General features: G+C 54.2%; 7 protein-coding genes across 7 annotated transcripts; 3 read left to right on the top strand and 4 right to left on the bottom strand.

Moving 5' to 3' along the window:
• Positions 1-423: 423 nt before the first annotated feature.
• Positions 424-1,971, top strand: GUITHDRAFT_106987 (hypothetical protein; the record flags this gene model as incomplete). Its single annotated transcript, XM_005833995.1, has 8 exons — positions 424-905; positions 964-1,107; positions 1,169-1,238; positions 1,304-1,371; positions 1,425-1,487; positions 1,544-1,604; positions 1,657-1,740; positions 1,795-1,971. The coding sequence occupies 8 exons, from the start codon at positions 424-426 to the stop codon at positions 1,969-1,971; spliced, it is 1,149 nt and encodes a 382-aa protein (XP_005834052.1).
• Positions 1,972-4,021: 2,050 nt separating this feature from the next.
• Positions 4,022-6,493, top strand: SEC23A (secretory protein 23A). The gene has a single exon (XM_005833996.1). It carries the CDS (start codon positions 4,088-4,090, stop codon positions 6,359-6,361), a length of 2,274 nt encoding a protein of 757 aa, XP_005834053.1. The 5' UTR covers positions 4,022-4,087; the 3' UTR covers positions 6,362-6,493.
• VPS31 (vacuolar protein sorting protein 31) lies at positions 6,455-11,584 on the bottom strand (the record flags this gene model as incomplete). Its single annotated transcript, XM_005833997.1, has 24 exons — positions 6,455-6,706; positions 6,753-6,852; positions 6,911-7,096; positions 7,145-7,201; positions 7,249-7,298; positions 7,352-7,420; positions 7,568-7,666; positions 7,720-7,864; positions 8,040-8,093; positions 8,201-8,652; positions 8,883-8,963; positions 9,010-9,134; positions 9,189-9,280; positions 9,333-9,412; positions 9,477-9,570; positions 9,718-9,816; positions 9,952-10,038; positions 10,088-10,255; positions 10,318-10,430; positions 10,477-10,567; positions 10,622-10,690; positions 10,740-11,114; positions 11,171-11,318; positions 11,517-11,584. 24 exons carry the CDS (start codon positions 11,582-11,584, stop codon positions 6,654-6,656), a joined length of 2,955 nt encoding a protein of 984 aa, XP_005834054.1. The 3' UTR covers positions 6,455-6,653.
• Positions 11,585-13,968: 2,384 nt separating this feature from the next.
• GUITHDRAFT_152150 (hypothetical protein) lies at positions 13,969-14,889 on the top strand. Its single transcript, XM_005833998.1, has 5 exons — positions 13,969-14,084; positions 14,130-14,236; positions 14,289-14,363; positions 14,426-14,542; positions 14,591-14,889. The coding sequence occupies exons 1-5, from the start codon at positions 14,049-14,051 to the stop codon at positions 14,733-14,735; spliced, it is 480 nt and encodes a 159-aa protein (XP_005834055.1). The 5' UTR covers positions 13,969-14,048; the 3' UTR covers positions 14,736-14,889.
• A 30-nt stretch (positions 14,890-14,919) lies between these two features.
• On the bottom strand, positions 14,920-17,541 carry GUITHDRAFT_86435 (hypothetical protein). The gene is made up of 2 exons (XM_005833999.1): positions 16,928-17,541; positions 14,920-16,881 (listed from the first exon to the last, which is right to left on the bottom strand). Exons 1-2 carry the CDS (start codon positions 17,102-17,104, stop codon positions 14,971-14,973), a joined length of 2,088 nt encoding a protein of 695 aa, XP_005834056.1. The 5' UTR covers positions 17,105-17,541; the 3' UTR covers positions 14,920-14,970.
• Positions 17,542-20,626: 3,085 nt separating this feature from the next.
• GUITHDRAFT_152152 (hypothetical protein) lies at positions 20,627-21,336 on the bottom strand (the record flags this gene model as incomplete). The annotated part of the gene is made up of 3 exons (XM_005834000.1): positions 20,627-20,932; positions 20,999-21,156; positions 21,252-21,336. 3 exons carry the CDS (start codon positions 21,334-21,336, stop codon positions 20,627-20,629), a joined length of 549 nt encoding a protein of 182 aa, XP_005834057.1.
• A 1,218-nt stretch (positions 21,337-22,554) lies between these two features.
• GUITHDRAFT_137692 (hypothetical protein) lies at positions 22,555-23,974 on the bottom strand (the record flags this gene model as incomplete). Its single annotated transcript, XM_005834001.1, has 10 exons — positions 22,555-22,675; positions 22,775-22,809; positions 22,860-22,913; positions 22,962-23,001; positions 23,023-23,105; positions 23,157-23,300; positions 23,421-23,511; positions 23,560-23,632; positions 23,740-23,842; positions 23,888-23,974. The coding sequence occupies 10 exons, from the start codon at positions 23,972-23,974 to the stop codon at positions 22,555-22,557; spliced, it is 831 nt and encodes a 276-aa protein (XP_005834058.1).
• Between the last annotated feature and the right edge of the window lie 578 nt (positions 23,975-24,552).

Below are 24,552 nucleotides of genomic sequence, written 5' to 3' on the forward strand. Positions count from 1 at the left end.
GGTACAATGCATACGGGCGGTTCTAGGACCCGGTCCTATCCTGGAGGTAACTTCAGCCTCCTTCAGGCAGGCGCAATGACGCTACGCCTCCTGGCTCTGACCCCTCCTGCTGGGCTGGCACATGACGACAAGTGTCATCACTAAAGTTCACCATCCACCGACCGGGTCCTAGAATACAATGCATACGGGCGGTTCTAGGACCCGGTCCTATTCCTGAATCCTGGCAGGCAGGCGCAAGGCATACGGGCGGTCAAGGGTTCTAGGACCCGGTCCTACTCTGGCATCCTGGAGGCAACTTCATGGGGTGGGTGGATGGTGAACTTTGTCATGACTCTTGTGGGTCAGAGCCAGGAGGCGTAACGTGACGCTATTTCAAGCTGTCAGTGACTCCTAGCTAACGCAAGCGAGCGCAGCGCATACAACATGAACAGCAAGCTCCTGTCGACTTCCCCCTCCCTCCTCCTTCTCCTTCTCCTCGCCGCCCCTGCAGCCCCTGCCAGCGCGTCAGCTCCCTCGTACTCCCAGTGCCATGTGCAGGCTGATTGCAGTGACAAGAGTTACCCCATTTGTCTGCCCCTCTGGAGCGACACGGGGTTGACTCAATCTGCAGACACCAAAGAGCCCTACACCTTTGTCGGTGTGTGTGTGCAATGCACAACTGACTTCGACTGCGATCTGGATCAGTATTGTGCGCAAGACCTTTCCCTGTCCCAGATTTCAGGCGCTTTCGAAAACTTGGGCAAGTACATCGCGGCTGATCAAGCGAAAGTGAAGCAGTACTATGGCGTCTACAAGGACTTGAAAATCAGAAGCATCTGCAAGAAGAGAGAGCTGCCGGACGGACATGATGACTTGTGCAATACGATTGACGAGATCCGCCAAGGCCTGGTCTCGAATGTCTACGAGTATACACTTGTCTTGGCTTTTGATACCGCTAGGCTGACTTCGTTTTGATGCTTCCAGGAACAAGATTTACAACAACAGTTACTACGTCTATAGTGGTTACTACTACAGGTTGATCCATGAGAGAAACAAGAATCGCTTCTGTGGGAAGTTTATCCCCAACGCCTTTCAGACGAGCCAGGAAATCAGTTGCATCAATGACGGGTGAGTGGGCCATCTAGCAGCTGCGAGCAAGCCTGTCCTCTCCTGTAACCCCAACGCCCAGTACCGGGACTTGCAGCAAGGAGAAGACGGCGATCCCCCAATTCTACCAGGCCGCGTCCATCTGCCTCCCGGTAGCCTCTGACTGACCCGCCGCGTGCTCTGCTTTCTGACTGTTGGACCTGTCGGCTTTCCGCAGGAGTCCGTCAGCAAGGACTTGACTATACAGCAGAAGTGCATGGAGTCGGGTACACTCAGTGGCGGCGGGTGACGACCTGCCTGGAGCCGTTGGTCGGCCATTGAAGCTGTGATGCCTCCAGGTTCAGCTTCTACACGAGCGTGATCGACTGGCAAGGTCACTGTGTGAACAACAAGTGCTACGAGTGAGTGTGGGAAGCTTGTGGCCTCAGACAGCCGCATGACCTTGATTCACTCCCAGTTGTCTCCACGGCGACACCTACTCTGGGTCGGGCAAGCCGCGCGTTTGTGTCAACGGGAAGGTCGTGGATAGGAGAAGCGTGCAAGGGATCGGACGCGTGACATGTGCTGCAGTGGAAGCTCCGATACGACAGCGACATGCTGGGCTACGAGCAAGGCTATGACATGTTGAAGGAGAATATCCACCTGCAGACCCAGGTAGCCTCTCGTGTTTCCGCGCGATGACCCCGCCTGACGTCTCCGTGTTTCAAGATCGCCATCACAGTGTTTGCAGCCTTGTGCTGGGCTGTGGCGGTTTGGTGCGCAGTGTTGCTTATGACAAAGCCAGCGATGCCGGCTCAGCAAGCTTCGGCGGCATCGCATACGGAGCGCGCAGGCGCTAACATAGCGCAAGTTGTACAATGCCAGGGCCACGTATCCGATGATTGAATAGCACACTGTCGGAGAGCTGAGACTGACAGTGAGAGTCAGAGTCACAGTCATTGAAGCCTAGCAAGAGTCTGGGCCGCACAGTGCCCCGGGCCCGCCAATTAGGCTACTAGTGACTATACCTGCCGCAACCGTCCGGTTGCCAGCCTCCTGCCAGTTCAAGCTTTGACACCGTCCGTGACTCGCACTGACCATCGGACTTTAACTTACTAAGTTTACTTTGAGTAAAGGATTTTCCTGGAACCGGTGACCGGCCACCGCCGTTCAAAGTCCGAGGCTGTCCGAGTTCTGACAGTGAGTCCGACACGCGGGCACTGCGGCTACCCGCGGGCCGGGGCCGCGCGGCAGCGCGGTGTTGAACGGTTGAACGGTCCCGGAGTCCGATCCGCTGACAGTCGCGGCCGGGCACCGTGCCACTGGCAAGTTCACCGTTGCCGGCGATTTAGCCTACTATGGCACGGTACGCCGCGCGGTCCTTGGCGCGGCCCCCGCACGGCGCCCGGTTGCCAGTGCCAGGGGCCCGGGCCAGTGCCCCGCCCGGGGGCCGCCGGACGGCCGCCGGCCGCCCGGCGCTCGGCCGCCGCCGCGGGGCCGCGGCGAAGCCTGCAAGCTGGAGCTCCCGGCCGCCCGCCCGCCACTCAAGCGATCCGGGATCATCCGCCCGGATGATGAGATCGCCGAACTCGATCTGTCGGACTGGGCTGGCCCGAATGACGGGAGTCACCTCCGCCGCCCGGCCGTCACCGGGCCCACCCCCAGTCCTCGTTTTTTTTTTTCGGGGCGCGGACCAGTCACGCGGCGGCCGTACGGTCGGGACCGGCTGCTGAGTGGCTGGCGCACTGGCAACATGGTTGACTGACTCGTGAGTCTCACCTGGCACTGCACTCGGATGGCCCGCCGCCGGGCATCCCGGCCGCCGGGCGGCGGCCGGGCTGCCGCGGCGGCCCGCCGGCGGCCCGCCGCCGGGCACACGGTCGCCGCGCCGCGAGTTCCCGGCCGCGGGCATTTTGATGCGGCGCTCAGTCAGTGAGACATGGGCGCCGTGATTGACTCTGTGAGTGCCAGGAGGACTCCCCGGAGCGGCTCAGTGCCGCGGGCCCGGGGCGGCCTGTCGGATCGGACTCGGGACCGTCCAGCGGAACGGTCCGACGATCGCCGGTCCGATCCGGGCCCTGTCTGTAACGTCATTTGTAACTGTCGAACAGATCATCCACGTCACAGGATGGAGCTTGTGGGTAGGGTCTGAAAGGGACCCGTACCCATCCCTGACATTGACTTGGACTTGGTAGGGGTACATCACGATGAAGGTGTAGGCTGCGATGAGAACCGGGCGGTGAAACTTGGTTATAGTGTGGGGTCAGAGAAAAAAAAGATCCTAAAGGGTGGGTTATCTATTATACAAAGAGAGGGTAGGGGTATATGCAAGGTGGGTAGCAATAACGAAGAATATAGAATTGATGAGGTAGGGTAGTCGTACTCTCGTACACTAGGGGTAGAAGAAATACCAAAAGGGGGGTTATATGAGGGACAGGCATTGGTAGGGTAAGGGGATTATAGGGGGTGGATTTGCCAGTGGGGTAGTCTGAGGGGTGGTCGTCTGTGAGCGTGGGGTAAGCGCGGCTGCGTGGCAATGCAGCACTTGAAGGGATGGCAGGGAAGGGGAAGAGGAAGGGAGGGAGAGGGAGGGAGAGGGAGGGAGGGAGGGATAGGGAGAACTAAGAGGAAGAGGAGAAGAAGAGGAGCGGAAGATGTAGCAGAGCACACACGAGGACAGAGAAAAGATGCATTAATACATGCACTTTCAGTCATGTAGTTCCTGCATATCAGAGTTCGCAAATCAATTTTATATGCCGTTTCATTCGGAAATTGAGAACATCGATGAGCAGCAGTTGATAGGTGGGGGGAAACCTCATTGAAAACTTCGGTATGCATTGGACTTGTTTCCCGCATACCCAAAGATAGATCGTTCTCGCTGATTTGTCAGTTATGATATACCCCCGCTTCCTTTCCCTGTTTCCTTCTCTTGATCTCACTTGACGGTTTGTTTTAGGATTTGTCTCTTGCTCGACTTCTAAAGGCAGGAAACATCTTGCCTGCATCTGGCTAAGAGCAGAGAATGGATTTCCACGCCATGGAGGAAGCGGACGGAGTCCGTTTCAGCTTCACGATCTGGCCGACGAGCAGACTTGAAGCTACCAGATGCGTCGTGCCCTTGGGTTGTCACTACTCCCCGTTGAAGAAGATCGCGGATAGTCCTCCTCCTCTTCCCTACGAACCGATCTTCTGCAAGGGACCTTGCCGCGCTGTGTTGAACCCGGCATGCCAGGTGGATTACAGGAACAGGATCTGGATCTGTCCCTTCTGCGCCACCCGCAATCACTTCCCTCATCATTACGCTGACATCAATGAGACAAATCTTCCTGCTGAGCTGATCCCTCAGTTCACCACGATCGAGTATCAGCTTCAGCGCCCGTTCGCCCCACCCCCCGTGTTCCTACTGGTCGTGGACACCAGCGTGAAGGAGAAGGAGCTCATGGCCCTTAAGGACTCCCTCCTGATGGCTCTCAACCTGATCCCCGAGAATGCTAGGATCGGGCTCATCACCTTCGGTGCTACCGTGCAAGTGCACGAGATCGCGAGCCAGGAGATGCCCAAGTGTTATGTTTTCCGAGGGACCAAAGATGTTAATACGCAGATCGTACAAGACTTCCTCGGCCTGGGGCCTCGGGGTATGAAGGGTGCAAACCCAGACATGATCACTCGGTTCATTCAGCCTTACAGCGAGTGCGAGTTCTCCTTCACTGGGATCCTTGAGGGGCTGGAGCACGACCCCTGGCCAGTCAAGATCGAGCACCGTCCTCTTCGCTGCACGGGGGCAGCGCTTGCAGTCGCTGCGGGCCTTCTGGAGTGCAGCAACCCCAACAATCCCAGCAGAATCATGATGTTCCTGGGTGGCCCTTGCACCGAGGGACCTGGGCAGGTTGTGGGGGTGGAGAAGGAGGAGCCCATGCGTGGCCACTCGGACATTGACAATGACTCGGTGAAGTGGGCAAAGAAAGCGACCCAGTTTTACAATAGCATTGCGCAGAGGTGCGTGCAGAACGGGCATGTGATTGACATCTTCGCATGCGCTCTGGATCAGTGCGGTGTGCACGAGATGAAGGCCTGCGTTGAGAAGACCGGAGGATCGATTGTACAGACTGACACGTTCAGCAACGTGATCTTCAAGGAGTCGTTCAAGAGGATTTTCGCTCGTGACGAGGAGAACAACCTCAAGATGGCCTTTAATGCCGAGCTGGACGTGATCACCTCTAGAGAGTTCAAGGTCGCTGGAGCCATCGGTTGTTGCGCGAGTCTGAATAAGAAGACTCCGTTCGTGGCGGAGACCGAGATAGGGCAGGGAGGGACTAGCGCGTGGAAGATATGCGGTCTTCATCCAGGCACCTCAGTCTCCATCTTCTTCGAAGTGACGACTCAGCACACTCAGCCGATCCCCCCGGGCCAGCTGCGCTACACTCAGTTTCAGACCCACTACATCCACAGCACCGGACAGCACCGGCTGCGCGTGACGACCCTTGCGCAGAGCTGGGCGACGGCGGAGAGCACGACAGAGAACAAGCTCGGGCCACATGGATGGATGGAAGTTGCCTCCTCCTTCGACCAGGAAGCGACTGCTGCTCTCATGGCTCGCTGGGCGGTGCACAAGGCAGAGACGGAGGAATCGTTCGACATCCTGCGATGGTTGGACCGCAAGCTCATCCAGCTGTGCCAGAAGTTTGCTGAGTACAGGAAGGACGACGCCTCGTCCTTCCGCCTCGCCCCCAACTTCTCGATATACCCTCAGTTCATGTTCAACCTTCGCAGGTCTCAGTTCCTGCACGTGTTCGGCAGCTCTCCTGACGAGACGGCGTTCTTCCGCATCTACCTCCTCAAGGAGGGGACGACCAACATGACCTTGATGATTCAGCCCTCTCTCCTTGCCTTCTCCTTCAACCATCCTCCAGGCCCCGTCCTCCTGGATGTCAGCAGCATCGCTCCTGACCGCATCCTGCTCCTGGACACCTACTTCAACGTCGTCCTGTTCCACGGAGAGACGATTGCGGAGTGGAAGCGGCAGAAGTTCCAGGAGAATCCAGAGTATGTTTCTTTCAAGCAGCTGCTAGAGGCTCCTCAAGAGGAGGCCAAGGAGCTGATGCGGGACCGTTTCCCGTACCCTCGTTTCGTTGACTGTGACCAGCACGGTTCGCAGGCTCGCTTCCTGCTCTCCAAGGTTAACCCTTCCTCCACTCACAACCAGCAGGTGGGAGGGGTTGGCGAGATCGTGCAGACAGACGACGTGAGCTTTCAGACGTTCATGGAGTACTTGCAGAGGTTGACAGTGCAGTCATGATCGGGAGGAGGGAGGAGGGACAGTGAGGGGAAGTTCACTTTTGGTGGAACTGTTGGAGTTCATGGTTGCCTGCTCCAAGGACACGAGGAGCGTGCGAGATGATACGACTTTCAATAAACGATCATCATCTGCATGATGCTGCATGCGTTGAGGACTGACGATACTTCAGCCTCCCACACCCAACCACCTCGAGCACGTGCACACCGTCACCCCCTGCCGTACTTGATCTTCCCCTCTTCCTGCCTGGCTCTCTGGCTGCCTGCCTATCTCTTCTCTTGATTTTCTCGCAGGTCTAGAAGGGCCGTTGATTGACGTATCCTCCTTCTTTGGTCTGCAGCTGCTCGCCTGCATCATGGTTACCTTGAGGGCGAGGAGGCAGCGGCAGCGTCACCGTCCCACACAGGAGGGTCCCAGGACGTCGTCCTGTCGTTGTGGTTGACGTAGTAGACTTGCCCGTCAGCTGTCAGCTGCTGCTCCCAACCAGGAGGAAGCTGCGGCGAGGACGAGGGAGCACGTGAGTACACGAGGAGGCCGCAGGGTTCTCATTACCTTGACGTTCTGTGTCGGTGGAGCAGCAGGAGGTGGAGGCGCCGCAGCGGGCGCAACGGCAGTCGCGACATGAGTGGCAGCTTGCTCTGAGTGAGCTGAGAAACTTGGAGGCTGAGGAGCAGGGCGCTGGGGCGGTAGTGCCATCTGTAGGGTGGGAGCCGATCCCGCTTGCACTACGCCTTGCACCTTGAGAGAGAATGAGCGGGAGAGAAGGAAGAGGAAGGACAGCAATACCAGATGCGAAGGAGGAGGATTGGAGGGAGGAGCGAAAAAGGGAGTCGGCTGCATGGCCTGCGGAAGGATGAGGATGATTGGGAGCAGCGAGGAGGGAGTGGCACCTCTGCAATTCCTACGACAGGCTGAGCAGGAGCAGCTGAAACAGGAGCTGCTGGGACAGGATGAGCAGACGCACAAGGAGATCTTGTCACGTTGGCTCCTCACCTGAGAAAGATGGAGCAGCATGCGCGGACGAGGAGGCGCCTGGCGACATTTCCGCACGTGCGAACTCGGCTGGGACAATGGGTCACGAGGACGAAGCGAGGGAGTGGAAGACGGAGAAGAGGGCAGAGAGAAGCAAAGGTCCACGGGATGGACAAGAGAAAGAAGAGAAGAAGGTGGATGTGGTGTGTGATGGTGGAGGAGGTGCGGGTGCCAGACCTGCCAGTTGCCTCGCGTACTCCTCGTCCTTGGAAGTGTCAGGAGTGGCTCGGGAGTAGCTGAACGTCTGCACAGGAGCCACGGGGATGGCTGTTTGCACTGCGGGGACGTCAGATGCTTCTTGAGCGCGATGAGACTATTCCACGTCCTACCAGGAACAGCGGCGACGGCAGCAGCAGGAGCAGCAGGAGCAGGGGCACCTTGGGCGCATGCTTCGGTGATGGAGGAGAGGAGGTCCTCCTTTTGGATGTCTCGTGCGACCCGAAAGTCTTCGGCTCGCGATCGCAGCTTATTCACCTAAAGGCTTCAATCAGAGGGAGAGGCGGTGGGTGGTTGGAGGACGCGGGAAGGGATGGGAGGAGAGGGAACATGGGAAGAGGAGGGGAGGGAGGGAGGGGAGGGAGAGAGGAGCAGGCAGGAGGCAGGAGGCAGGAGGCAGGAGGCAGGAGGCAGGAGGCAGGAGATTGCTGACCTTTTCTTGGGTTGCTGAATAGTAGGAAGCGCCTTCCCTGACGTAGTTTGAGACCTGTGGGGGTATCGCATTCACAAAACCGAACATTTTACCTCACCTTTACTCCCTCCCCCTCCCCCCTCCCCTCCCCTCCCCCCGTTCTCCTCTTCCTTCTCCTGCACCTCCGAGTATGCGTCGATGGCCTGCGAGATCTTGGTCAAAACAGCTTCTCTCCTGCTCATCTCCTCGTCTTGCTTCTGCTCTGACAGGAATTCGTCGATCTCCTTCTCGAGCTTCTGCATCAGCTCCTGCACAATCTTCTTGTTCTTCACAAACTCCTCACGCAACTGCGCATATCCCGCCAGGAGATTGTCCATGGCCTCTGCCTGGGACTTCCCTCCAAGGATCAGGTTGCTCAACGTCTGAGGTGTCATCAGCACGAGGAAGGAGCCACGGCCTTGCCGCACCTTTACTGCATCCTCGCTCTCCTTCCTGCGGATGATGGAGCTTCGGATCTGCTCCCGGTGGGAGATCAAGTTCTCCACCTCCTTGATGATCAGCTTGAGCTTGGCGACGGCCTCCCGTGTCTTGATCAGCGCACTCTGCACTGACATGCACTCATACGCCCTGTCTCCTGCTCAAAGATTAGCAACTGGCCCCCTCTTCATCTCGTTCTAGGCTTTCCTCCTCCGGGTTCCTCGCCCTGTCCTCCCTTGTCTTGCCTTCAAGTCTGTTGCTTTCCCTCGCTTCACCTTCTTTACCCCACTATCTCCCTCATATTCCTGTCGCTTTTCATGTTACCCCTCTAATGCCTGCTATCCAACCTTCCCTTCTCACTTTCTTTATTTCTCCTTCAGCCCTCACCTGAGCCTGCAACCATCCCGTCGAGCTGCTCAGTGTTGAGGCCCAGCAGGTCCAGCAGCGAGCGCTTGGAGTCGATCTTCCCTGAGGCAGATACGATGAGCCCGGGGACAACACACCGCTCACTGACCTCGCACAATCTCGTCAGCATCGGCGGCGAGTTTGAGCTGTTTCTCGATCTCCTTCATGTCCTTCTTCAAGGGCTCATTGATGCTCGAGCTCAGCGATCGCGTCCATCTCACTCCGAACTTCTGCCTGTAGAAGGGAGCGAATCATTCTCCTGCCTCGCCGCCCGCAATCCCCCAGCACCTTAGATCGCTGTCTGTTGCCTCCTCCTCCTCGATCACTCGCTTCGCTAGCTGGACGTTCCCTTGCACGTCCTCCTTCATCTCGAGGTTGAGCTGGAGGCACAAAGGGAATAAGAACACATCGGCTGCTCCTGCAATCTCACACCTGGAACCTCTGCATCAACCCTCTCACTCCGTCCTGGGACTGGATGGCAGCGATTTTCTCCTTCAGGCGGTTGGGGAGACCTGGGCAAGTCGGTTGCTAAGGGAAACTTTTCTCCCCTCCGGACGAGAGGGCAATGAGAGCTACCTGGTTCGCTCAAGTCGCAGGCGTCAACTTGGGGAGTGATCGTTGAGAGCTTGTTGCGGAGGGCCTCAGTGTCGGCATTCATCTCTTGCACAATCTGTTTGCACACTCGTCAGCTGTCAAATCACCCAAACCCGCCACAACACAGCGAGCAACACGATGACTGCCCCCCCCCTTCCATTCCCCAATGTTTCCATTCCTCTTGCTCTGAATTTGTCTGCCGTCCTTTACGGCGTGTTTCTACCTGATTGCAGTATTCCTGTCGCTTTGATGCATATTGCGATGCAGCTTGCCGTACGGTATCAGGGACCAGAGCAGAGAACAAGTCGTAGCCGACAGCATCCTGCCCAGCACCATCAAATCAACTACCAAGATTGCCGCCTCTGCAGGATGGGTAGACTCGCTGGCAACGGGACTTCGTTCGGTTCGGGGTTCATGTTCACATTCCCTCGATCACTAAAGGGCAGGGCCGGGCTACCTGGATGCTCGGCAGAGGCTCGCTCTGAACGACTTGCTTTGCCTCCGGGTCAGGCATCGCCTTCTCTTCTGGCATGTGGTAGATGGTCTGCCAACTTCACAGTCACCTCAAGCAGCCCTTCCTCCCAGTCCCTCACGTCGTTTTCTTTCTTTGCCTTGGCGATGAGCCCTTGCATCGTCGTGGTCTTCCCCTTCAGCTCCTTCTCTTTCGGGTTGTTCAACTTTAGTTTGCACGCCTGCTCCAACAACGAGTTCGCTGTGTGCAGATGCCCAATCTCCTGCCCTTTCTTCATCCCCTTCGCCTCCTGAAAACCAACAGCGCGACCGAATAGTCAGCTTCCAGCACTTCCTCCTTTCTCCTCCCGACCTCTTCCAGCCCGTTGGCCGCATGCACATGAGCCATGGACTTGAATGTGAACATTTCTTGCGCTGCCTCCCCGGCCCACGTGGTTCCCTTAAAGTGTTTCGCAACCTCCCCAGCTGTACGGCGCGTCAACTTTACCCAGCAGTGGTGTGACATGTTCACCCGTCAGCGCCGCATGCACCGAGGCGTAGAGATTGGCAACCCCGGCAGCCAACTTGGCAAGAAGTGACTCCTTCATCTTGTCATTGGCCGCCTGCAGTCTACGGTGAGCAGGAGGAGGAGGAGGAGGAGGAGGAGGCGAGTCCACCTTCTCATAGAAGCATCGCTGAGCATGCGCCAGGCAGAGGTTCTCCAACATGGTGCAGCAGTCCGAGGTCTGCACAGACTGCGTCACCGGAGACAAACTCGCATCGTCTCCAAGTCACCAGGTCTGTGCTGACAGCCCCATCAATTCTGCTCGAGTAAGCCTTCACCCCTGCGAAGTACCCAGCAGCCTTCTTGAACAATATCGAGGCCTGCTTCAAGTTCTCTTGACCGCCCGAGCTGTGCACTGTGTTGCCTTGGAAGGCCAGCATGGCGCCAATGTTGAAGAGGACAGAGGAGATCTCTAGGGCAAGAGCCGTGCTGTTCATTCTTCCCTGGTTTGGCGAGAGGGTGGTGGGCCCTTTGAACGCATCGATCCACGTGAAGACAAGACCAATCTGACTGAAGTCGATGCGCTTGTCCAGCAGGCACAGCTGCGCCCAGTAGCGAATGCTCACGTCGCAGTTGGCTGTCGTCGCTTCAGAGACATGAAGCGTCTGTCGGACATGGAAGGAGATCATCAGACCAAGCACATGGCACGAGAGTCGCATACCTGCGCGCGAAGTTCCGAGAGGTTCTTGATCGCCTCCTTCATCTCATTAGCTTCCTGTGCGCTGTAGTGCGTAGAAAAGAATTTCCCCATCCTCCCCTGGTAATCCACACCAAACGACTTTTTCCTTGGAGGTATCAGCATCTTCCACCTAGTGTACCAACATCAGCCAAGCTTCGAAGAGCACTGGGACACTCATGGATTTACTTTCTTACAATCCTCTATCCGTACACCACTGCCACGCTAAGACCTTTCCAACAACTGTCCCACTCCAGATCGTTCTTGCAACCCTCCTTCACTTCTTCCCTCTCGCCATCGATCTCTACTTGAAGATTTCTTCATGTCTTACGGTCGAACGCTACTGACATCAACATCTTCCTCCTGATCCTCCTCCTCAGCATGAGTCCTCTTGCCCATGTGAACGCATCTCTTCACTCTCCTCCCCCCCTGCTGGATTTCGATAGTTTTCTTGCAAGCTGTAGCTCCGCTACCACAGCGCCTCAACTACCCCACCCCCTATTTCAACATTTAGAGTACCCCTTCTCTGAAGGTTTGACCTGAACGAAGCACCCCCTTGATTGAGAGTACCCTATCGAAAAAACAGACCCCACTTTCTTAGCAAGATTGTACCCGTACTTTGATTGAGAAAGAGATCGAACTTCATATTCGTACCCTACCCTTTTGATAAACCACCCCTACCCCTTGAGCCTACCCAACCTATCTTTGGGAGCAGTCTCATCCGAACAGATTTTTTCATCTGTCGTGACGCAAATGAATCATGAATCCCCAACAGAGTAGTTCCCTTCCTCCTCCTCCTCTCCTCTCCTCTCCTCTCCTCCTCCTCCTCCTCCGCCTCCTCCCCATTGATCCTCTGCCTTAGATCTGCTCCTTTTCATCGTCCTCCCTCCTGCTCTTCCTTTTCTCGATTTTTTTCTTCGCTCCGATTTTCCTCTCAGGGCTCAGCCGTGGAGGCTCGAAAGTTTCTTTGACGCTCTTCTCCCGAGCTTGAGATGGAGTTGCTCTGATCGAGCTCGAGTGCCGCAAGTAGCATCAGCCGATTCATCGATCATTGGCCACATGTTGTTGCTGCAAGAAAATTGCTTCACAATGAATTCGTGTATTTTTTTTTTAAAAAAAAATGCATGATATACAAATTTTGTTTTGTTGGCAGATTTTTGTTTTGTTGCACAGATGATGATGAAGATCAAGATGAGAACATTCATTCAACTAGAATGACAGTATACTATAACTTTGGATCTCAGCTCACCAAAAGTGCTCGTTGTCACGACACGGCTCGAAGAAAAGAGATTTGGCAGGCCCTTCATACATCCTCTACATCCTCCTGAAGACTGTGCGCTGGATTTCATTTGCCTATTTGATAATTGTTTGCTGTAAATGTAAAATTTTCACTATTTCATCATTTCGACCACGCCCCTGTCTACAATCCCTCGTTTCATCTGGACATAATTAACCAAGGTTCTATGCTCATTTCCTGCGTGTACGATTATCTTCGTTCTTCACTCCTCTAGAAGCAGGTTTTTGATCGGTGAGGGTGTCCATAACCTATCCGAAACTGCATCATCTACTTCCTGTCCTATTCTGTATCTCCTCTTCCTCCCACCCCTCCATCACCTCCTCTCTCTCCTCTTTCTCCTCTTGCTATTTCCTCCCCTTCCTGTCTCCTCCCCCCACCCCTCCTCTACCTCCTCTACCTCCTCTACCTCCCCTACCTCTTCGTCCTCCTCGTCCTCCTCGTCCTCCTCTTTCTTTCTCCCCTCCTCTTGCTATTTACTCCCCTTTCTGTCTCCCCCCCTCCCTTCCGCCCCTTCCCCTCTCCTCTCCCTCCTCTGCTCCTCCCCCTCAAACGCTCCTCCTCCCTTCCATCCCCATCATTTGCCTCAACGGTAACGACTCCAGGATACCAGGGGTAGTGTCAGGGGTGGTACTGAATCATCACCGGTACTCCTAAAGAACTGAAAATGATTCTGTATAGTCTAGGTATTTCTTATATAATTCACTATGAAAATCAAACGAGGTCTGAAGATAGATTAGAAATGGGTGGATGTGTTTCAATTTGGGTGGGTACATCGATCGTTGAGTGAGGGTAGGGTCAGCGCTGAACGTTGAGAATGTCATGGGCAATGGAAACCGATGGCGGGAAGATAGAGCAGGAGGGGCAGCGCGATCAGCATAAGGATGCTGAGAATCTCCAGAACCATGATCAACATGATAAGGATCGGGATAAGGGATTATGATGTGAAGAGAAGATTGCAGGGTATCAGGCATATCGAAGAGGGCATGTGGTGACGATGAAGCATCGCTCGTGTGACTTGTAGGGTGCTTCTAGGAATCATTGAGTTTGATGAAATATGCTATGTTATGCACAAGGCCGCAAGAAATTGTGTTGTTGAGTTTTCTTCAAGTAGTATTCTATTGTTTTGGGGAGGGGGGGATTTCAAGGATTCGTTCTCAAAAAAATATGCTATTTTCTGTTGTTTGTGGGCTCAACATCAGTCAACTGAATCGTGTTGCGAGTGTTTCTTGATGTTTTCTGATTGGAATCAATGTTAACGATGGCCAACAAAGATCTTGGCAAGTTATCATATCCTTCCGTGTTGTAGAGATGAAAGATGATTAGGCAGGAGGTCTCATCGAAGAAATGTGAGGATTTTGTTCTAGAATTATTTCAAGAGCAATGATAGGCAATAGAGTGGTCCCGATGAAATCCAACATAAAGGAAAATCCACCAGAGACATGCTTGTCTTTCCCTTCATGTGCATTCAATCTGCTGATCCTGTTGTAGTTTTGAAAGGCTAAACCTCAGTCGAATCTTTCTCTTTTCTCCCTCGCTTTCATCTTTGCCCAGAACATCCTTCACGGGATGGCAGCTGAATCCAAGATCGGATCATGCACTCAGGTTACGTCATTGCCTCACAGATGTGATGTTTGATGGTTTCTCCAGGTCATTCGCTCCAATGGAGAAATTTTTGCAGTTGCTCACCCACAGCGCAAGACTGGGTACAAGTCTGTGAACAGCGAGACGAATGTACGGACTCTTGGATCAAAGACGTGAGCTGTCAAGGAAGCTTGATGCCCGTGATCTGATCGATCTTTGTATCAGAACTTACAAACAATTCTATGAAGATGAAGTGGCTCTTCCGACCGTGACTAAGAATCCGAAAGGCATGTCTTACAGGTGACAAGATGCTTCGCTAAGATGTGCTGCTCATGTTCAGCGCGATGATCTTCAATGAGCAGGCCTAAGCTTGTTCCCTACGACATGAACAGCATCGTCAACCAACTTCCAGTCAGGTTTGACCGCGAACCTCTGCACGGCGTGAGGTTCTGTGCTCCCAGAAACATCAGTCAGTTTGGGTGAGATATCGTTTGTGTGAGCTTATCCTGTTCTCATGTAAGACACAGGCTTGGTGATCGCCCATATGAACGACAGTATGTGACTTCAAACAAGAACTCGTTTGTTCAGCATCATGGGCTGCCAGTCGGCTTCACAAATCAGGGCATCATGAGCGAAAAAACCAGATTTCTCCACTGGAAGCAATCCCTGTAGAAGGTTCTGGGATTGGAGACTGTCAATGATTGAAGTTACAAATGTGGTGCGCAACGTTTTGAAACATGAAACACGTGAAAAGAGATATATATGCAGATGGGCAAAGTTGATTAGGCTATCGCGGTGATGTAATAAATCATACATGTAGGACGAGATTTTTGCACTTGGAACAACAGCTCACTCGCATGTTTCACGGAAATCATTTATTGAGCGTCATATAGGTATATCAACTGATTTAGGCATAGACTTGGTAGTCGGCGATCTTCACGTTGCAGTTCTGCAGGAGCTGCTGGAACTCCTCAGCAGTCACGGTCTCCTTCTCCACGAGCAGCCTCGCGAGCTCATCAAGCGCCTCTCTGTTGTCGAGGAGGAGCTGCTTGGCACGGTTGTAGGCACCGGACACGAGGCGGGAGACCTCAGAGTCGATCAAGGCCTTGGTCTCGCCAGACATGACAGCCTGCTGCTGACCCATCTGCCTGCCGAGGAAGGGAGAGCCGGCATCCTGCGCGAGCGCCACCTGGCCGACACGCTCGGACATGCCGAACCTGGTGACCATCATCTTGGCAGTGCTGGTAACTCTCTCCAAGTCGTTGGAGGCTCCAGTGGTAACCTCATCCTCCCCAAAAACAATCTCCTCCGCAATGCGTCCCCCCAAGGCCACAGCCATCTGAGACTCCAAGAACTGGCGGGAGTACAAGCCGGAATCAACCCTGTCCTCGTTGGGAGCGAAGAAGGTCAATCCTCCCGCTCCTCCACGGGGAGTGATGGTGATCTTGGCAACCTGATCGTAGTCAGGGGTGAGGGCGCCGACAATAGCGTGCCCGGCCTCGTGGTAGGCGACGAGCTCCTTCTTCTGGAGGCTGACGACGGCGTTCTTCTTCTCCGGGCCGAGGGTCACGCGGTCAAGAGCATCGCTGATCTCGTCGTTGCCGATGGAGACCTTGTTCTTCCTGGCAGCGAAGATAGCTGCCTCGTTCATCAAGTTGGCCAAGGAGGCACCGGAGAAGCCGGGGGTACGGCGAGCGATCTGGTTGAGGTCGATGTCATCGCCGAGGGGCTTGCCGCGGGAGTGGACACCAAGGATGGCAACACGTCCAGCGAAGTCAGGGAGGTCGACAACAATCCTTCTGTCGAAGCGGCCAGGACGAAGGAGAGCAGGGTCAAGAACATCGGCTCTGTTGGTGGCAGCGATGACGATAATTCCGGGGTTGCCCTCGAAGCCGTCCATCTCAGTGAGGATCTGATTGAGGGTCTGCTCCCTCTCGTCGTTTCCTCCAGCGATACCAGCTCCGCGCTGACGGCCAACGGCGTCGATCTCATCGATGAAGATGATGCAAGGGGCGTTCTTCTTGGCCTGGGAGAAGAGGTCGCGAACCCTGGAAGCTCCCACACCAACAAACATCTCGACGAACTCAGAGCCGGAGATGGAGAAGAAAGGAACACCGGCCTCTCCAGCAACAGCGCGGGCAAGGAGGGTCTTACCAGTTCCGGGGGGGCCCTCGAGGATGAGACCACGGGGGATGCGAGCTCCGATCTCAGTGAACCTCTCGGACTCCTTGAGGAACTGAACAACCTCCTCGAGCTCAATCTTGGCTCCGTCAACTCCAACAACGTCATTGAAAGTCACACCAGTATCCGGCTGCATCTGAACCTTGGCTCCCGACCTGCCTAGGTCCATGGGTCCGCCGAATCCACCGCCACCAGGGAAGTTTCCTCCCTGGTCTCCTCCGCGGCGGGAGAGGAGAAAAAGGCCGCCGAAGAGAAGAGCGGGGAAGATGAGGGAGCGAATGAGGTCTCCTCCGCCTCCGGGCTGTTGGGCGGGAAGGACAGTCACGTCAACCTTGTGCTTGGTGAGGGTGTCGAGGAGAGTTGGGTCGTTGGGAAGGGCATCGAGCTTGTAACGATTGCCGTCGACGTCAACGGCGAGCACGCGGCGGCCATCCGCGGAGAAGGTGACCTTCTCCACCTTGTCGCCCTCCACGGCGTTCATGAACTCGGAGTAGCGCCAGTTCTGAACTCCACCAGCTTCCACCCTCTTCACAGGAGCCGCAGCCGGCTCAACTGCTGCCTGAGCAAAGGCTGGCTGGGCGGAGATTCCGCTTCCGAGAACTACAGCAGCCATGGCAGCGGCCATCTGACGACGAACCTGTACCATGCGTCAGAAGAAGCAAAGCTTAGACCGAACAACTCACGTCGTCCTGGTTCTTCATGTTCACGCTGACAATTCCACCGCGTCCATTCCTCAAGGTGGCAGCAGGGACTGCGCTCTTCCTGAGAGCGAGCGGGGATCCAGCTCCGGGGGCAAAGGCATCGGCGTACTGCGACAGGCAAGCGCAGCCAAACAGCAAGACAGAAGTTCTCAACGGCATACTGGCCTCAGAAAATTAATTCCAACCTATAAGGATCATTGAATCAGTAAGTTTGTTTACACCCAAGTTCTGGTAAAGTGATACGCTCTAATCTCAGCCAAAATCCAATACAGCTCAAATCATTGTGCAAACAGAAAAAATCTACAACGGCCGCAAATGGAAATTCTGAAGCTGCAATGTTTTTCACTGAACGATTCGGGTACAAAAAGCGTTCTTCGATGGAGGGTAAGGAAGCTCGCTCAAAACTTGTCTCTACTTTAATACGCGCAAACATACTGACCCTCTATCCACACCTGTGACATGGTCTACGAGGGGGGAATCGTTCACATGACTCCATCTCCATGTGAATTTTCTAACTTGATCCTCTTCCTCTCCTCTTATGTTTCCCCTTCGTCCGAACCATCGCATGCTCACAAACACCCAAGATGTCTTGTCAGCATCTTTCCGCCTCTACTTGTTCCCTCTCCTCTTGTCGCCTTGAATGTCCTCCCCCCACCCCCACCCTGAATTGGTGAGCCACACACACCCTCCAGTGTGGACCCACCCTACCCGGCAACCCAACATCTTTGATACTCCCTCATTCCCCTATGCATATACTGGGTATTTCTCGATTAGAGCACTAAGCTTGAACAGCCTACCCCATAGCCTTTCAGGTGACCTTATTATACCGGTGTGAACGCAAACGCCTCCTTATCACTGAACCCTGCAAACCATCACCCCTGCCATCTGTAAGATGGAGTGATATGTACCCTACCCTCCCTTATTACCAAGACTACCCTTATTTTCCCGCAAGTACTCTCTCAAATACCCACCCCATCTGCGTTACAGCTACCCCACCTTCGATTTGTGTCTTTGGGAGTGCCCGACACATTTCCCCTACCTCGAAGGACCCCTTTCAGAACAGGAAAAGTACCCGGTGAGTGATTTGCGCACCTGGTGTACCCCCAACTTCCTCAGAAAGGTACCCCTACCATTCCCAGTCCCCGAACCACTAGAACACAAATCCTGACCCCTACCCCTACAATCACCTCGCGAGTTTTCTCCTCACACCTTCAATAAAACTATTTTCCGGTCTTGGTCGAAATATAAAATAAAACATAATAAGAATTTTCATACTTTTTTAATAAGTAAAAAATGAACTTAGCTAAGGAATGGTGAGGCCTGGTACCAATACTTTTCAAGAAAAACAATTGGCAAACAGTATCTATGATTCTAAAAATAGATATCTTGCTTATGAGTCTGGTTTACTGTGGTAAGGCATTCTCTATAAACATGATTTAGTAACAAAGTTTTAAACTTCAGGCCTAATAACTTTGAACCGGGGCCCGAGTGGCAACTCAGTGGAAACTTGGCAAGGCTTGGCACAAACTCGGACCTGCGCTTGGCACTGATCATGCCGGACCTGCACCGGTCCGGGGACCATCGGTCCTGGTAGGGGCCGCCCGGGGACCGTCCGAGGCTCGGACCGTACTTCCGGGGTGACTGAACTCCGCGGTGGCCGCACAGGCTACCGTCTCAGTACGGTCGGACGGCCGGCGTGGCTAACTGGGGGTACGGCGGTCGGCTTCCGAGTCCGCTTTTCACGCCGCCGGTGCCGCACTGCGGCATTGCCAGCCTCGGAGCGGCCGAGAGCGATCCGAGTCCGATCTCTTCGAATTTCTTCTTCAGAGTCTCGGGCCTCTTGCCTCGACGGTTGACCTGTTGCATAAACCATTCTCTCATTGGATGCGTCCGATCACTCCATCCAGTCATCCGGCTTCCTCAGCGTAGAAGCTCTCGTCGTGCTTGCTGAACGTGGCATCCTGTGTCCGGCGGACGGTGCGGATCATTGCTTCTGCGCCTCCACCACAGCCTTGCAAGCCTAGCTCTTCACCCTCTCGACCAGATCAGCTTGGAGGACCGAGGCATCCACAAGCTCGCCCTGCGTGTATTGATGATTGGAATGATCTCCGATACAGCATGTTGCGAACACTTTCATCATACTGAAGAACCATACTTAAGTTAAAAAGCTGTTTGAACCATACAAACCTCTTCAAGTTGCTTGCAGCTCCCTTCAAGCCGCGCCCAGGCGGCTTCCCCTACACCTGGCGCGCAGCCATGGTGCCTGAAATACACGGCTAAACCCTAAACCCTAAACCCCTAACCCCCGAACTACCGGGACGAGAAGTGGGAAATTTCAGGCAGGCATGAGGAGCATCACTTGTACTCAGCTCATATTCGGAGAGGCTTCAAGCCGGCGGCCGACGACGAAGATGCGAGAAGCAGAGGGCTGGGAAAAGAGGGGAGGGAGGAACAGGAGGGCTGGGAAAAGAGGGGAGGGAGGAGCAGGAGGGCTGGGAGAAGAGGGGAGGGAGGAGCAGGAGGGAGCAGGAGGAGCAGGACAACGCAGTCCCTATCATCCCCTCAAAGTGCAAGCTCCAAGTAGACTGAAAATGCTTACCGCCTTCCGAGGAAGAACATGGGGTCAAAGATACACATCCTGTACCAGGATCGATCTCGATCTAGAGCATAACGAGTCACAAGGACAGGGATGTGCGATCAAACATTCCTCAAACAACCAGAATCAGCCTGAAAGATTGCGCAAACACAGATCAAGATCGTACACATGCTGATTAGGATCACGTTGTTGAGGGAATAAATCGTCACTCAACACGTCGCCTACTCCCAGCTCATTCATACGCATTTTTGAGATGCATGTGAGGAATTGCGTTTGAACCTTTTATGACGTGACGAGACGTTGTAGTGCTTTTTCACACGCTGCTGAATTTGTAGGGTAAGCAGTGTCAACCCTGATGTAGCGCTGTGCAACATCAAGTGGCGCTACCGTTTACATGTTTCTAAGATATCATGTTTACTTATGTCCTGATTCTTGTTCCCTTGCTTGTCGTGAGGAGGATTTGTTGATTTATCCTATCCTACGCAGCTTGCTCCTGTTTGTCCCTTCCCCTCCAGTAAACCGAAGAAGATCATTCTCTATCTTATGCTCTCCTCGCCCCCTCCACACGTGTAGACATGGTGAGCGTTGATCTCATGAGCATCTGCACAAAGCCTCCATGACGATGCGGAGTCACGGATACTTGTACGGATACTTCCCTTCAACAGGACGCTTCATCAGCGCGGCTCCTCCTCTTGCCTTCCCCAACCTTAAGTAAACCAACAGACTTCTATCTTCTGCTTCTATATCTGCTTTCGTCCTGACTCTACTTTCTATTTGTTTTTTTTAGCTCCGTTGATCTCTACGTTGTGTATACTGACAACACCTCTCCTACTGCACCCATCTGGTTGGGCTAGTCACAAGTTCTGTAAATGAAGGCTTCACTTCTTGTGACGTCCGATCAGCGGCTGACACTTCTCCCCGATAGCCTCCATTGTGCATCAAGGTCGGTAGATCAGACGCGTTGAGTGACGGTTTATTCCTAACGTGCCCCTACTCATCTTACTTGAAGGCCTTCAGCATCCCTGCCTCGGGCCCCGCTGAGGCTCCACAGCCGTCACGACGACCATCACCTCGTGGCTGAACACTCACAGCCGAGAGGTCATCGCATACCCCAGCAACGACAGCAGCAGAGGAATGTACAGCGACGAAAGGGTCCTCGGCGCCGCTGAGGTGCAGTTGGTATCACTACATGCTGCTTTGGATTTTTCAGAAGCGATGATGGAGTCAAGCTTGGCTGAGTCGACGGTGCAGAAGTTTGAGATGTCTGACCTCCTCTTGCTGCAGCAGTCCACCACTGTAGTAGTCGTCGTTGCGCACTGGGAGTCTGAAGTACAGCCTGACAAAAATGCATACCCAGAGCATAGGTCCGAGCACTTGGTGGCCTTTGCGGTCTATACAAACATCATCGTCATTGACGCCATCCATCGATTCATACAAAGATGCATTGCATCACTCACCAAGCCGTAGCTTGCACAAATGCTAGAGAAGAAGGTGGCACAAGTAGCATCGGTTGAAGCCATGAGAGCTGCGCCTGCAATGGCAGCGGCAAGGTTTGTGTCTGCATCACTTTTCGAGAGACAGCTGCCGTACTGGACGGTTTTCGTTCCGCAGCTTCCTGCAGCCACGAATGACAAACGATCGCTAAGCAGATCAGACAAGAGCCGGATAGAGCAAGGCATACGAGTCAAAGTGAGAAAGAAAGGCTCAAACCTATGGCGGCATCGCTCTTCTTGGCAATGTTGCATGTGACGGCTGATGCTGTCGCGATCGCTGTCAGGAGGAGGAAAGCTCGCATGGTCTTGCTTGGCACGGTCGTTCCTTGGCCCCTCCCGGTGCCTCTGCGGCAGTGTTAACTTCCGGGGGACCCCTACTTACCCCCTCTGGTACCCCTACTTACCCCCTCTGGTACCCTCCTGTCCCCCACTATGGAAACCTGCCACATATTATTATTGTTTGCACACCGGCAGCCACGGGTTTCCCGCCGGCTCCCAGATTCCAAGTCTTTGACTTTATTCAGAGAGATTTGAAATTTACCCTGAAATATTCACCGGTCCTTTCAGTGCCTGTCAATTAAAATATCTCATTTTTTTCCCTCTCTGATACATACTGACACGGGGGTGGGGTCCCCTGACTGCTCATATCGTACCCTCCCTACATTCTAACATTTTTTCTCGATTTGGAGAATGACTCATTTTTTTGCCTCTCCAAATCGAATGAGTCAAACGAATTGAGTTGAGTTCTCCAAATATTTTGAGAATTCAACTTTAATTTGAGAATGAAACGGTGCGATTGACCGTTAGCTCAGAGTTTCAAAGTTTGCAGGAAATCGCCAAGGCAGCCAGGCCGCCACCACTTAGGTTTGATAATGATAAGGATGATCAAAGCAAAAAGCGCGATGATGACAAGCCAGTGTCAAAACCTCACCGTCGTGGCACAGTCTATCAGGGCAAATGTGAGTTCTATCTCATGACATCCGAATGGTTCGCCGGATCACTATTGCAGTGAGCTTTTTAATATTTTCTACTTTTCGTATACCTCTTTTTCGACTTGCAACCAGCAATGTCACGTAATCCCCGAAACCCTGGCATGTTACCTTCGAGCCCTCCATCCCATTGTGCTGATTTAGTACCGTACGTTCTCGTCTTCTCCCGGCAGCGGGGCCGGCCTAGGGCCGTCGCGGCGGCGCCGCCCGGGGCCGCGATCTGGCGCCGCCGGCGAGGCTCTGGCCGCAGTGCGGATACAGCTTTTATTCTTTGGATCGCGCTGCTCGCTTAAGCTGCTTGGTCTGTCGGCGTACAACGTCGGCCGCACTTTCTTCATGCGCTTCACTAAAATGCGGGCCCGGGGTCAAGAGAGCACTCAGAGAATGAGAGACCCTACCTTCTAGGACACAATGAAAATCCACCAGCAGGACCTTCGTAAGCCTGCGACTTGCAGCATGTCCAGTAGAAGAGCCATTCCACTTTCTTGCCCTGTCATGCACCTGATGTCAGTCGTAGTAGCCGATGATTCTCTATGCTGCTCTGACATTTCGATCCGTTCCCCAGTTCGCCCACTTCCCAGTGTGCATGCAAAATCCCGGCCGGTTGGTAGCGTTGGTGTACACTTGACCACATCTTCCACATGTGCGCTCCCTGCTGCAAAATCAGGAAAGGAGAAAACCGTTGACCTCAGATGGGCAAAATATTGTATGAGCAGAGCTCGTCTGTGCAGAGGAGTGAAAAGATACCGACCGGTTGAGCTCCTTATGAGCCCTCTTTTCTTCTTTCTGCTCATAACGTGAGCAGAAAGGACGAAACATCACATGGAATATCAAACCAGCTGCTCCGCCGCCCTCCTTTCCTCGTTCCTTCTGATCTCCTCCTGCCGCGACTGCACAGGATGAATGAGCCCGAATGAGTCCAACGAGACAAGATTGACCTCTTCCAAAGCCCGCTTTGCCTCCTCTTTTGTTTTCTTCCTGCTCAACATCTCAGCACACTTCACGGCTGCACAACAAGGTACTCGCCTCAGGGACTGCACGCCAGCTTGGAAGGCGGCTTCTTTCAACTCCAGCGGTCTTTCCTACCGCAGACAATCAAACCTAGAGAGAAGAGACGAGGAGGCAGGAGCTACCTTCATATAGTTGTTCAGCTCCTCCCATCGCTCCTCTTCAACCCTTTCAACGATCTCCACGCCCTCCAGCTCCTTTTCGAGCCTCATCATATCCCATACCCCTTCGTCATCCAAACGTTCCCTGTGCGTGAGAGTAAGAAACTGCTGCAAGCACGTTTACACGCTGTTCACATCGCATCCTCGAGTTCAGTCCCCAACAGCTCTCCACTCCAGTACTGCAAGGGAGGGTTAAGATTCTGCAATCTGTAGCACAGGGATAGAAACCTTCTTTTGCAGCAGTAGGGCCCTTTTCCGCTTCTCCTTTTGGAACGACTCAACTTTCTTCATGATCTCGGTTGATCTCCTTGACAGCTGGCTGGAAGGATTGTCACACCACAGGCGGACGTTCAGAAGGGCAGGCTACGATTGCACGCCGGAGTCGTTAGCCAGATCCATCGCAGTCCGGCCCTTACGGTCTTTGATCTCCAGGTTCGCGCCTGCAGGGGACGAGTCACCATCTGCAGCCTGGGGAGCAAGACAGCAACAAGAGGCTCCTGCTCTGATCCCCACACGCCAACATGCTAGCGCCTCCTGCCTACCGCACCTGAATCGATGAGCACCTTGACCACGGGTAGCCTCCCCCACTTCGCCGCCAGATGTAGCGCCGTCTGACCACTCGCATCGATCGCGTCAATCGAGACCTTCACCTTCCGGGGAGTCGTCAGACGCGCTCATCGCCATGCACTCCTCACCTGGCCGTTCTTCCCTTCCAGTATCTCCTCGACCTTCTCTTGGTTGCCATCCCTTGCAGCGACGTGCAGTTGCGTGAGGAAGGACATTGCGCCCGATGAATCACAAGTTGGATGTACACTGCCAGCTCCGACAATCCAGGTGAAGCTCTTCCCGGTGTTTGAGGTGCGCTTACCCACTCTCTTCAACGACCTCCGTCCTCATCCCCTCGAGTCACATCCAGCCATCTCACTCTCCACCTGCATCGCCTCGTTCCTATCCCGCCCTCTTAGCCTGCTTCTCTGCCTACAGAGCAGTGCTTGCAGAGCTCTGTGCAGTGCAGTGCTTGCAGCAGTAGTAGCTTGCAGCAGGCAGGCTTGCTGCAGTGCAGGCTGCAGTGCTGGCTGCAGTGCTTGCTGCAGTGCTTGCTGCAGTGCTTCAGGCAGTGCTTGTCCGTTGTGTGGACATGAGGGCGATGATCTGTATGATTCACCCATCATCTGCGGTATACGTTTTGGCGCCATGGAATGGAGAAGTTGAGGTGATCGATGCAGTGGGTGGGGTGTAGAGCAGGACGGCAGAGGAGGAGGAGGAGCGAGAGGACAGGAGGCTGTGCAGCGGGAGAGGATGGCAGGCAGAGTCATTGCCGAGCAAGGACAGAAGCATCGTCAAGCTCGAAAGTTGGAGG

This window comes from Guillardia theta (genome assembly GCF_000315625.1).
Source record: "Guillardia theta CCMP2712 unplaced genomic scaffold GUITHscaffold_27, whole genome shotgun sequence".
Classification (NCBI taxonomy): Eukaryota; class Cryptophyceae; order Pyrenomonadales; family Geminigeraceae; genus Guillardia; species Guillardia theta.

Coding starts and splice junctions, on each gene's coding strand:
- GUITHDRAFT_86435 (XM_005833999.1), bottom strand. CDS start 17,104: ATGCCGTTGAGAACTTCTGTCTTGCTGTTTGGCTGCGCTTGCCTGTCG. Junction 16,882..16,927: donor ACATGAAGAACCAGGACGAC/GTGAGTTGTTCG, acceptor CGCATGGTACAG/GTTCGTCGTCAGATGGCCGC.
- GUITHDRAFT_152150 (XM_005833998.1), top strand. CDS start 14,049: ATGGCAGCTGAATCCAAGATCGGATCATGCACTCAG. Junction 14,085..14,129: donor AGATCGGATCATGCACTCAG/GTTACGTCATTG, acceptor TGGTTTCTCCAG/GTCATTCGCTCCAATGGAGA. Junction 14,364..14,425: donor CCGAAAGGCATGTCTTACAG/GTGACAAGATGC, acceptor TTCAATGAGCAG/GCCTAAGCTTGTTCCCTACG.
- SEC23A (XM_005833996.1), top strand. CDS start 4,088: ATGGATTTCCACGCCATGGAGGAAGCGGACGGAGTCCGTTTCAGCTTC.